General features: G+C 41.4%; 1 protein-coding gene across 1 annotated transcript in view; it reads right to left on the reverse strand.

Annotated features, from left to right (window-relative positions):
* The window catches only part of TAF3 (TATA-box binding protein associated factor 3), a 114,005-nt gene that overhangs the window by 23,063 nt on the left and 78,595 nt on the right, over nucleotides 1-12,347 (reverse strand). The window contains exon 3 of the mRNA XM_082760681.1: nucleotides 4,452-6,262. Within this exon, the coding sequence (XP_082616807.1) occupies nucleotides 4,452-6,262 (1,811 nt within the window). The remainder of the gene's footprint in view (nucleotides 1-4,451; nucleotides 6,263-12,347) is intronic.

Consider the following 12,347-nt stretch of genomic DNA (forward strand, 5'->3'; position numbering starts at 1 on the left):
CGCTGAATTCTTTATGAAAGTGCTTATCCACATACACGTAACAGAATCACTGCTTTTGAATGCAGTTTGGCTGAGGTTTCTAATGGTTATTTTCCAGCTGGAAGTCAGATGGCCTGATTTTCAAACTCGGTATCTGGTGGATTTGGATCACTAGAATATGTCCGTAAACTCTTTGAACTCTGCCATAATTATCAACTTTGAGCCAGCCAAAGCTACTGCTTTGCAACACCTGTACAGAATCTTCTCAGATTTGACAGTGAAACTCTAATGATTTTCCATACAGAAGTTGCCCCACTTATATACATATATAAGAGAAATATATATAAATACACATTATATATATTTATATATACACATTTTATGTATATATATATGCACAAGGAGATCACATTTTGAGCATGTGCATCACTGTATTTAATAAAACAGGAATTTAGTAAAATACGGCCCAAGAACTTGTGAGACAAAAAGAGCAAGCATACACTGAATGGAAACCTGAGCAATTCTTGGTGGCAAGAATCTGTTTTAAAATACTTTCATAGAGAAAGAGAAGGCACACAAACAATTTACAGCACAGACTAGTGCAGGAGACAGCAGGCCAGAAGGGAAGGGCTCGGGTAGGACTTGTTAGGTCTGCTAAGGACAAAGTCCTGTGCCACACACCTTGTCTAAAAAATTGGACATCAGGAGATGTCTACTCCAGAGAGAAGGGCTGCAGCTTGTGCAGTATTTCTGTTTTGATACTGTTAACCACACTTTTTGATAAAGCTCTCTGTGGGTATGTATCAGCCTGCTTCACAGGCTACTCTCTACCCTTTTGTTTATACAGCCCATTTTTTTGTTATGTCATGCCCCTGCAATGTTGCAAGAGGCTTTTTTTTTTTTTAATCTCTGGAGCTCCCACTGGCTGGGACAATTTCACTGCTGCTTTCCACGTGTAAGTCTTTTAGCTGCTTTCCTGGCATTTTAGATTGTAGCATCATCCACTGAATGAAGGCATGGTATTGAAGCCTGTGCTTCAAGCACACAAAGATACCTACCTCATTGGTCCTTTGTATCAACATCCTCTGCATTATTATTTATATATCGCAAAGCTGTTCTAAGAAATGGTGGCAGGGGCTCATATGGCAGAAGAAAAGCACATAAAACACTTCTTTATGTCAAACACTAACAGCACAGTCTGCTCTGAGAGGAAAACTGGGCTCCGCAACAATCCACACTCTTATCCTTTGATGCAAGAGGAGAGGAAGCATCTTTTTACCAATGGTTTTGTGTGCAGGGTTGGAGCAGAACAAAAATTAAGGAGCATTCACAGCGATATTGTGGATATCCTGGTCCTCCTTGGCACCGATGGCAAGATTTTCACTCACGAGTAAGAGCTGTTTACTTTGGGACAGCAGTGGCAAGCCCGGCCCCGATGTGAGGACGGCTCCCTTGCTCGTGAGGCTGTTCCTCGACTGCTTTAGTTTACAGCTCAGCGTATTAAGGTTAGCTGAAACTGGGTCAGCAGCTGCTTCACGAGCTGCTCAGTCATTCCTACAGCATGCCTGGTAATCTCTGTCGTAGAAGCGGGGTGTAACTGCTTCAATTGTCTGCTCTTAATTTGGCACCACATGCAGGGCAGCACCCTTGCTCCCAGCCTCATCTCTGGGTTCCCAGGGCAGCACCCCAACACTTCGAGCAGAGCACAGAGCTGCAAGCCCTACCCGGTCTCCTCTTGTTCAGCCCTGAGACTGAACACTTTAGGCTTTAACTTCTGCTTTCAGCCATTTATGTGGAGTACTTGGTACTTCTCTGAGTCCTTCTGTCCAAAAATGTGGGGTAAATTACACGGAAAATGGTATAACCAGCTTCAGTTCCCCAACAGGACGAGGCACATGCTTGCATAATAACTGTAATTATACTCAAAAAAATAGAAACGTTACCATTGATTCTTATACAGAGTAAACTCTTCTGTTTAAGAACACCAACAGCTGCTACTTACTGCTTTATGTAACGTGTCTGATGGTTTGTAATGGCCAGCAGGGGCTGAAGTTTTCAGCAGCCCCCAAACCTACCTTCCAGGTTGTACTTATACCTCCAAAGCAGATGCGTCGCGAGCAGTAACTCCATCATTTGCTCCTAAAGCACGACCGCTGCCTAAGTAAGTCATTGCATGATCTAAAAGCTAAATTAAGGAAACGTGTACTTTTAGGGGTTAAAAGGAAAGAGCAGCATTCGGGAGTAATACTGGGAATTGGGGCCAGCAGAAGAGCATTTACAGTGGATTACTAAGCTTCCCAAATCACCAAAGAGGTAAAGTCCAGCAATATAAGACTCCTTTGTAGCTAACTAAAAATACATTGTCAGTGGATTTGTCCAGTTTTATGTATAAGCAATACTTCTTTCACCTGAACTAATACTAGTAGTCATATAAGCCCCTTATTGCCATGTGCTGCATTTTTTTTGCTAATCTTCAAGGATTTAGCTTCTTTGCCACATACCTCAGGGCACCAACTGATAAAGCTCTAACTCTCCATTTTTCCAGGACACCAGCAGTGCGGCCTTGCAAAAAATGAAAATCGCTCAAGAGATTTAAAGGGGAAATTTATTTTTAAAATCCTGACTTGAAGCAAAGAGGTGGATTTAAAAAAAGCTTATCTATCAAGAATCAGTTTAAATTTTAATTCTATCTGGGGATTCTTTCATGCATTCTAGCTTTAAAGTTTATCTTTTGACAGGGACTTTTTGCCAAGGTAATGGGCAGCTTTGTCAATTTAATTTGTCCAAGTTTTTCTTACTGTTGAACTCTTTTTCCTAATGTATATATATTCAGTCCATACTCAAGCTTTATCAGTTTGTATTTGTTTGTGTAGCTGTTATATTGCTCTACATCAAATTAGATTCAGAGAATTGAAGAAGAAACGCAAAATCAAATGTATGAAAAACAAGCAACTTATCTCTATTTTATATAAGAGTATTTAATTTATTGAGGAAACTCTCCCAAAATTCTCAATGAAATACTGATAAGACACCTTGAGCATGAGGGGCAGGGAGACAGCTGCCATCCAGACCAAATGAGGAGCCCATGAAACAGTGTTTTGCAGCCTCAGACTTGGACATTAAATTAACATGGACAACTAGAGCACCACTCTGTCAATCACTGATTCATGCACAGCAGACAAATGTTAGTTTCCCCGATCAGCTGGATTCTGCACTGAAAAGCCATTTTTCTACTTAAAAAGTAGTCTAAATTTTGAACTCAGCAGTTTGTTTCAAGTCTACCAGGTAGCACAACAGGGTACGATCTCTCACAGTGGCAAAAATGGAAAGCGAAGAATATCCCAAGTCTGAGCTTGTATGAACTGAGTATCATCCTCAAAGCAGGACGCAAAGAGAATCTTTGTAAAACCAGAAATTAAGTAGTGCTTCCTAATGCTAAGGACAGAGATTTAGGAAATCCTGTATCCAAGGTTATCTGTATCCACGACAATCTCTTTCTTTTTTTTTTTTTTTTTTTTTTTTTGTATTAACAATTTAATGCACATTATAAGGTGAAGTGACAAAGAGTACAGCAAATGCTGAATTAGGGGAGCCATTTCTAATGGGATTTCAAATCTGATAACATGCAAATATGCTGGTTTCATTTCTTATATATTAAAGATATTCTGAAGATTAGGTGATATTGGAAAGAAGAAACTGTCTTCAGCTGATGTAAATCAGTAAGAGCTACAGAAGTAGGAGCTCAGCCCATTTCGAAATCAGTTGTCCCTTTCTCTCTCTCAAGCTTCAAATTCAAAACTACAGGTGATATTTGAACATTCAGTGTATGCACTTAGACCATAGTTTGCAAACAATTTCCTTACTGCCATCAAATTAGAGCAACAAGGCTTTGGTCTGGCTAATGGAGGATTCTGTAGCAGTTCTGAAATGTGATGTAAATGGTGAACTTGTTTCCTTTTTCTCCTGACATAGTGACAAATAACTCCTGCTCCTCACTTATGCCCACTTGGCAATCTACAGATTTCTATAATCTTTGAAACAGTGGACTTCTAGAAACGAAATTTGAAGTTTCTATGAAACGTTGCTGACACCACTAGTGGAAATTTACAGAACAAAAATTGTGCCTTGGAACAGTACATACATTTGTTGTGTGTTTCAAAGTGAAAAGTGAGTTGAGGAAAACCAGAAATTTGGGGTAAAACAAACAAACAAAAAACCAAACCAAAACCAAAAAGCAATGTAAGACAATCTCACATTTCAAATTCACAAAGTTGAACTTCCTTTGTTTTGTCTCCCAAAGAGGTGGGATGATGCCTGAAACTTTCGGAGGACTTCTTACTTTGAGCTGTTTTTTGTTTGTTTTTAATATCAAACCTGTAATCACACATCACCTGAATGCTCAGCAGCAAATACAGGAATCCACATGTACTTTTCAAACGAATATGCCGTGTCAACTCTTCTATACAACTCACCTTTTCATGTTTGTGTTTCTCTTTTTCTTTCTCTTTCTTTTCTCTCTCTTTCCTCTCCTTTTCCTTTTCCTTCTTTTCCTTTTCTTTGTCTTTTTCCCTTTCTTTCTTTTTCTTCTTCTCTTTCTTGTCCTTTTTCTTCTCTTTTGGTTTCTCTTTGTCTTCAAACAGTTTTTCAGGAAGCATTGGAGACAAGGAAGGTAACATGCCGGGAAGCCTCATGGCAGCTGGTGTGCTGAACAAGGGCAAAGACATTTCTTTGGGAGGTAACACAAGAGGTGCTGATGGAACCTTTATCTTATCTTCCTTACCCTTATCTTTAAGTTTCTCTTTGTCTTTCTTATCCTTGTCTTTTTTACCTTTCTCCTTCTCTTTCTTTTTATCTTTATGCTTTTCTTTTTCTTTTTTGGTATTGCCATCTTTCAACTTTACTTTTGTGTCCGTGTCCTCAAAGTCCTTTAGTTTGAATTTATAGGGATCAAGATCATCATCTTTGAGTAGCTCCTTCCACTGAAATTTCGCTTCCTTGTTTACTTCCTTGTCTTTATCTTTCTCCTTGTTCTTTTCCTTCTCCTTATTTTTCTCCTTGTTTTTCTCTTTATCTTTTTCCTTTTGTTTTTCTTTCTTCTTCATTTTTGTCTTCAGCTCTTTTTTCAGTTTCTTTTTTACTTCTACTGATGTAGCCAACTTGGTTTTCTCCTCATAGACTTTGAGAAGAGGCTCTGGAGTTGGCGGTGAAGCAGAAGGAGAAGAGAAGTAAGTGAAGTTGGTAGGTGGATTAGAAGGTGTCCCCATGTTTGCCTTTCGAATGACCTCATCAATCGAGTCATCCATTGTCCATGAAATGTCTGAGCTTGAAGTCCCACCTGATGGAGGTACTGGGGTTGCTCCTGCCTTACTGGTATTATTGGCAGAAACAGAAGGTTTAGGAGTTGTAGTCTCTGAAACAGAAAGTCTTTTTGGGCTGGTAAAAATCTCCCCTTCAGATTCAGAACCAGAGGAAAACTCAAAGGGATCAGGTTCTCGTTCTGCACACGCACGAGCAATCACAGCATCTATTGAATCATCAATAGTCTTGTCCATTACTGGTAATTTCTTAGTCTGGTTTTCAATATTTGGCTTGGTGACAGGCTCAGGTGTTGTCTGCGCTTGTTTTACTTGAATGTTTTCCTTTCCTATCTTGTCACTTAATGCAGCCACAGGGGTTCTGCTTGGTGTCTCAGGCTTAACAGGTGGTGGGGGAACATGAGCAGGAGCTTTTGGACTTTTGGGGCTTTTTGGGCTCTTGGCGCGACCTGGTGACTTTTTCTCTTTGGATCCAGTTTTTGGTGAACGTATGGGGCTTCCAGCAACCACTGGTGAGGGAGTAGTTTTAGGTGATTTTGTCTTTTGCCCTGGAGAACTTGTTTTGGATTTTGTTTTGGGTGCAAATGGCTTTGCCTCTATAGTTTTGGGCGCTTGCGGTTTTGCAATAGGAGCCAACATTGGTGGTTCTGGTGAAGGAGGGGCTAAGTCCGTACTGTCCTGAACATGAACTGGAGAAAGCATTGGTGGTACTTTTTGGGTATTTATTGAGCTAAGAGGCTCACGTGGCTCCAAAGCTCCATCCAGAGCATCACCTTTAGAAACAGATAGTTTGGGCCGTTTCACAGGTGGGAATTCTTCAGCTTCAGGACTTTCTAACGGTCTCTTGCTCAAGTAATTTTCATCATTAATTGCCTCGTCCTCTTCCATATCTCCCTCTTCTTCCAGTGGCACCTGCATGGCCTCTGCAGATGTCCCTCCATCGGTAGGCACCTGTTCCTCTTCCTCTTCTGTAACAAAGAACATTTACAAAAAGCATTAGGATAATTCAAAATGTGTTTTACAGAAACAAAAAAGCATCACAAGTTCCCAGGAATTTCAGCCCAAAAGAGAGAACTGGACATCCAACAGGCTCCTGCTGGTCTACGTGGAAGGAAAACAAGGTGCTTCTTCTCAGCAACAGCCACCATCACAACTGGCAGGTTTCCTTACCTCAAATCTAACACCAAACCCATGAGCACAGGACACGAGAGCATACCTCACCCATGGTGACAGACCTTTCACAGCAGGTCTGAAGCACCAGTCATGTATAAAAATGCCCTGATTAATTCTTACTGCATCAGTTTGGATTACATGAACCTGCTTCATTCATTTTAAACAAAGGAAGAGAGGCTGAAGTGGTTTTTGCTGTAACAAAGTGGACTGCAAAGTATACATCAAAGTAAAATTCACTGGAATTAGCTGTCTTGCTTATATATCACAGCATTTTGACGGTGGATTAACTACTAGGAAACTGTCTTCCTAAACCTGATTTGTTTTTCTTGAAGCGGCGCAGCCTGAAGGTTAAAGCAGAGGACTGAGCCCCGTTCAACCTGCCAGGTTCTTTTTCTGATTCTATCTCAAGAGCTTGCTGTATGCGGACATTATCTGTTACGATTATATGGAAACACCTCTGCATCGCGTGTTGGTTCAGGAGCGTGCCTTTGGAAGCCATCTCCTATCATCCCGTGTCACTCTGTTTACACCATGGAGTAATCCTGGAGTGCATAAGCTGGATTCTTGCTTTATAGAAACCAAAATGAAAGATATAATGCCAGAGGAACACACCTAAGCTCAAGCCACAAGTGGGCAGTCAGGCTATGAGACCAAAAAAGCCATTTTTTGAAAATAACACAAACCCCCAAACATGCCCAGTATGAACATCAGGCACCCACTGTTTCAAGCCAGTGTGGACATCACCTGTGTGGTTGCTCTGTTGTTTTTTTTTTCATTTTTTAATTGCAATTATTTGTTTTTTTCCTACTTCTATGACCATCTTCAGTCTTACATGTGTGACATTACGGTGCAGAGAAAGGAGAAAATTCACTTGAGATCTCTCAGAAAAGCCAGTGCAGGTTTGAGAATAAGAGAAACTCTGATCTCTTGAACCACAGTCAAGCACTTTATCCTTTTGGCTACACTTCCTCACTTCTGAAATGGAATTATCTAAGCAGGAAAAAGGATTTTTGGTCTGGAATAAGAACGTCCACACCGGAGTTTTATGCTGCCACATTTCCACTGGTTGTAATTGCGTCATTACATCCACGCCGGTTCCATCCCTGCAAAAAACATATTATGCTAGCGGATAAAGCCCAGCTTCTTAATGAGCAGGTGGTTTTAGTGAAGTAAACACTGAGCAACTCGTAACACTAACCCTGTTTGGAGCTTCGTAAGACAGCATCTTTCTGAAATCTCTCTTTGGGAGGCATTTATTTTCAGGTTTTCCGTGCTGAGGTTTCTCTACTGTAATGTGTCAATGCTCTGATTTAGTAGAGTTGAGTTAAGAGCCCTGGGCTGCAGCACAAATCTTGCCAGCATCACAAATTAAGTAAAATGAGCTAGCAACTCTGGCTTTTGCCAGGGCCCAGAGGATTTACAGCAGCCAGCCCAGAGAGGAGACTTTGCCTGAGGATAAAGTCTTAGCCTTCCGTGAAAAACAGAAATGTTAGGGAGTTAGGTTTTGCCTGGCTGGGCACTGACATTACATTTCTGAAACAGCAAAGTTAGAGTATAACTGAGAAATCACTGTGGACCGAGCCTGCACCTGCTCTGTGGGAAAAAATTTGCTGCCAGATCATGGAAGTCATTTCAATCTCTGTTTAAGCTGTTGCAGAAATCAGCTCCCTTCATCTGCTCAAAATTGTTTTGGGGATGAAGAATTAGCATTCATCAGATGTCATCCAGCATCGGTTGCTACCGAGCAATTCCCTCCCAACCCCATTCAGTACTTAGTTTGCTGCGAAGAGTTTGTTTTCATTTTCAATTTTAAAGAGCGATAAAATTTAAAACAAACACCATACGGTAAAGCTGGGATTTAACGAAGTCTTCCGCCTTGGCCACAAGACAAAAAGCGTAGCCAAATTCAGACATCAGGAAAGACAGGGCTTGCACATCCACACGTTAGAGATGGAAACATAACATATTTTAATGTAAAAACCACGAGGATAAAAAGTAGTGTATCATAGTGACTAAACTGGATGAAAAGCTACTGCAATAGTAAAAAAAAACAAACTAGAAAAATATTACTAGAATAATTTCAAGATTTTTTCTAAAGATTTCTGCATGGTGCCTGCTTAAGCAGCCCCCCGGTTACACTGTGGCTCACCGAAGTGCACTGCAATATTTCATATTTTTGTAACTCCCTCCCATCCCAAGGTACTTCTCATGTTTTACCTACTCAGGATTGCCGAAAACGAGCAGCTGCCGGATCAAAAGCGAAAAAACAATTTTGGAGGAGGTTCGGAGAACAGGAACTGGAGCTTTGTACAACAAAAAAGGGCGATGCTTATTTTTTTTATAAGGCCAAGTAAAGCTAGCACCAGACCCGAGAAGTTTCTATGATCTCGTGCGGAGATGCCAGGGAAGGGCAGAAGAGGTTAAAGTGCAGTTTGGAGAGGTGAGAGCAGAAATCGGGGTGTCTTGGCTCCGAGCTTTCATGCGCATTCCTGCAAGCCACAAAGACAACTTAGCAAGGAAGCAGAAGCATTACCAGCCCTTTGCTAAGGACTTGGATTCCCCCAGACATCTGGAAAAAATTGCCTGGGTCAGTCCTGAACAATCCAGGGACTAAGGAAGTTCACGAGCACTTAACTACTGACACACATTCACCACTTTTCAGACATGCTCAGATGACAATCTGGAATCCTATCTTGGTCAAATGAAACCCAAATTTCTCTTGGAACAAGGCCACGGTCTGATCCTCGGCGAGGACTGGTTTTCTGCCAGACAGCAGCTTTCAAACCTGAGCCATTGCAGCTGTGGCCATGGCAAAAAAACAATAAAGCGCCTTTTTTTTTTTTTTCCCTTTTTAATTAGAGAAAGTGCAATCTCTGTCTTAAATATAAGAGCTCTGGGCCCTTTTTTTTTTTTCTCCAGGAGGATTCATGATGGAGCAGGAACTGAGCATGGCAAAAACCATCAGCCTTTAAAGGTAATCTGCTTGACTCGGTGATGAGTATTTAAAATCGTGCGGCCACTTTGTCACCTTTGCCCATCTCATTCGGTACCGGGCACTTCTTGCTGTGCAAGCCTTTGTGCACCGGATTGCTTCTTAACCCTCTTTACGGCGATCTCTCCCTATCTCCGACCACCTTATTAATGATCCTCCTCTTGAGTTAGCATCTCTAGGTCAAACGGATATCACCTCGGCCATCTGCCCTAATAACTCTCTCCTGTAATGAAAGGAGACTGGAGCTGTTTGGAAGGTTTCTCAAGATAACGGATACATATATATTTTTTTGTTGTTGTTAGAGAAAGCAGTGCCGGATCAATATTAATGCTCACGTTCCTAAAGCTTTACAGAGCAGTTGTTTATTACGTCGGCTGTCCCCATATGCAGAGCCTGGGTTCAAAGGAGGCACCACGATCCAGGAGGGGCGAGCTTGGCCCCAAACATGGATTTGCTGCTGCTGAAATAAAACAAGCTGACAGGCACGAGAAGAGTGGTTATTAAGACAGCATTTTGTTCCGGAGTGTATCAGAGGCAATATGCAGGACGGAACTTCCACAAAAGGATGATTTTGAAGTTCAGGTGCACGGAAAGGGAGCAAGGAGTCCGTCCCTCTCCGGGTGCAGGTCTGCAGCACGAGCTCGGGCAGGTCACACCGCGTGCTGCCGCCTCCCCATCTGACAAGTGATGATAATTTCACCTTGCAGAGCTGTTGTAAAAGCTGAATTTGATAAATATGTAGCTCCTCGGGATAGCAGGATGGAGAACATTAGAATCTGAAATGCAAGCAGCGGGGATCTGTCACCACTTTAAATCCTGGAAAAGCTTTTAAAGCTGAACAGATCAGGCAAGAAACCGAAACTCCTGCACCTTTTTAACGAAAAACCACTAAAGCAGCACAAAATTTCCTTCTTTGTACACCGTGTTCCTGTAGCAGCAGGGATTCCAAAACCAAAGGCTTATTGAATATACACCTCCTTAATTTGGCCATGGCTTGGTTTCAGGACAGCAATACTCAACACTTTGGTAATGAACTTCCAAGTTCATGACGATCTAGGGACTATTTGTCCCTACATCTGACACAGGAACAGAAGTTCTGTGATTATGGCAGAAGAAGTAACGCAATCACCCATAGCACACAGTGGTTCTTCCCCGGCTGCCCCATTACAGGAGGCTCGCTCCTCTTTCAGCAACAGGTCAGATGAAAGGAAAAGCAGGGAAAAATCTGCAAAACTCTTCTGATTGAAGAGAAAGGCACCTATGTACAGGTATTCTTCAAGCCAGAAAAACTATGACACACATATATATATCATAAAATATACAGAAAATTAAAATTGTCATCATCTTGGTCATTACCAGACCTTTTCTCGATACCTTTAGAGACAGCAGTCCAAGCACTTACAATTAGAGAAAGTCCTAAAGAACATGATCTGTCAGCTGGTATTTCATTTAAGCAAAGCTCCAGCCTCTCTTCTGGAAATTGGATTAGTATTTCCCTAGGTTACAAGGTGGTGGCAGGAGAAAAGCATCCCGCTAAGACCTGGAGACCAATGAAGGATGCAGTACCTCTGAGCACAGGATGATGTGGGCAGACCTGCTGGCCTCACCTGGACGCCACTTGCTGAAGAAAGCACAACGAAATATTGCTAACAGCAACCTCTGAGCTTCAATGCAACGACTAACATAGAAAATGCACAAAACTCTGGCAGGAAAAGTTTCTGTGGAAGCCAACTCTTACTGTTATAGAAAAATGAGGTTTCAGCATTTTGTATTTGATAATAACTTTACTATGCCAGACGAATATTATCAGCTATCTGAGCTAACCCGCTGGATGCATCTCTGGATGAGCTGTTACTTCCATACAATCCACACATGCTTATTTTCAACAATTACATCCCTTACATAACCTTTATTTTTAACAGAACTTGAACTTTTTGTTTTCTAGAGGAATGTAGAAGCGCCAAATATAGACCAGCCAGTAGGTCTCATCCAGTATCAGTTGGGGAATTTCCTTCTCACACAGTTCTGCTTATATCAGGTCCCTGAATCCTTCTGCCTCGATATGGAATTTGTTTTTTAAGGAAACTTTGGACACAGGAAAGGGCACAATGTGGCAATGCCTATACTGAAATCTTAAATTCATCCCTCTTTCCAAGCACGGATGTCAAGCTGAAGATTTTATACATAATCCAGCTCAGATTCCCAAATACAAGAAAGTGATCCTTCCCACCCCATTATATGTAACTTTCCAATGAAAAAATACCATATACTTTCCTTCAGACTTCAAACTTTCCTTTTACTTCAGACCAAAATAATTTTCCTATTGTCTAGGTAAAGCATGAGATTAAGCTAAAAATATCTTTTGGGAAATTGTAAGGCACTAAATCAAGAGCTTAATATCCCTACCATATCCTAATAAGTAGAGGCTTTTGACTTCTGCTAACAGTGAAAGGACTTTTTCTTATGCCACGATAGGGTGCATCTCTTTACCTTGTAGTAACAATGTCTTTTCCCCAAAACAAACAGAAAGCGTGCTTGTAGTCTGTAAAGGAAATTGATGCAAGAGCAACAAAATTCAATCCTGATACCCTACAGACCAATATCCTGATACCCTAATGCAAAATGAACACACTACGATACCTGCAATGCATTTTGAGTCTAAAATGCTGGATTTATATACAGAACTTCTCCGTCACATGAAGACAACTAATCACTGATGTGACTTGTTCACCAAACAGGTGATGCACTGACACATTTCTCTTGTGCCCTATAAAGGAGATCAACCAACCTATTACCAACCCTGGGCATTTTCCAATCAAGTCTTTGCCTGGGAAGAGTGCTGGTAATATTGCACCACAGCAGGAGCTCTTTTTCCACGTGTCTCCAGT

The sequence above is a fragment of the Aythya marila genome (genome assembly GCF_965140915.1).
Source record: "Aythya marila genome assembly, chromosome: 1".
Classification (NCBI taxonomy): Eukaryota; Metazoa; Chordata; class Aves; order Anseriformes; family Anatidae; genus Aythya; species Aythya marila.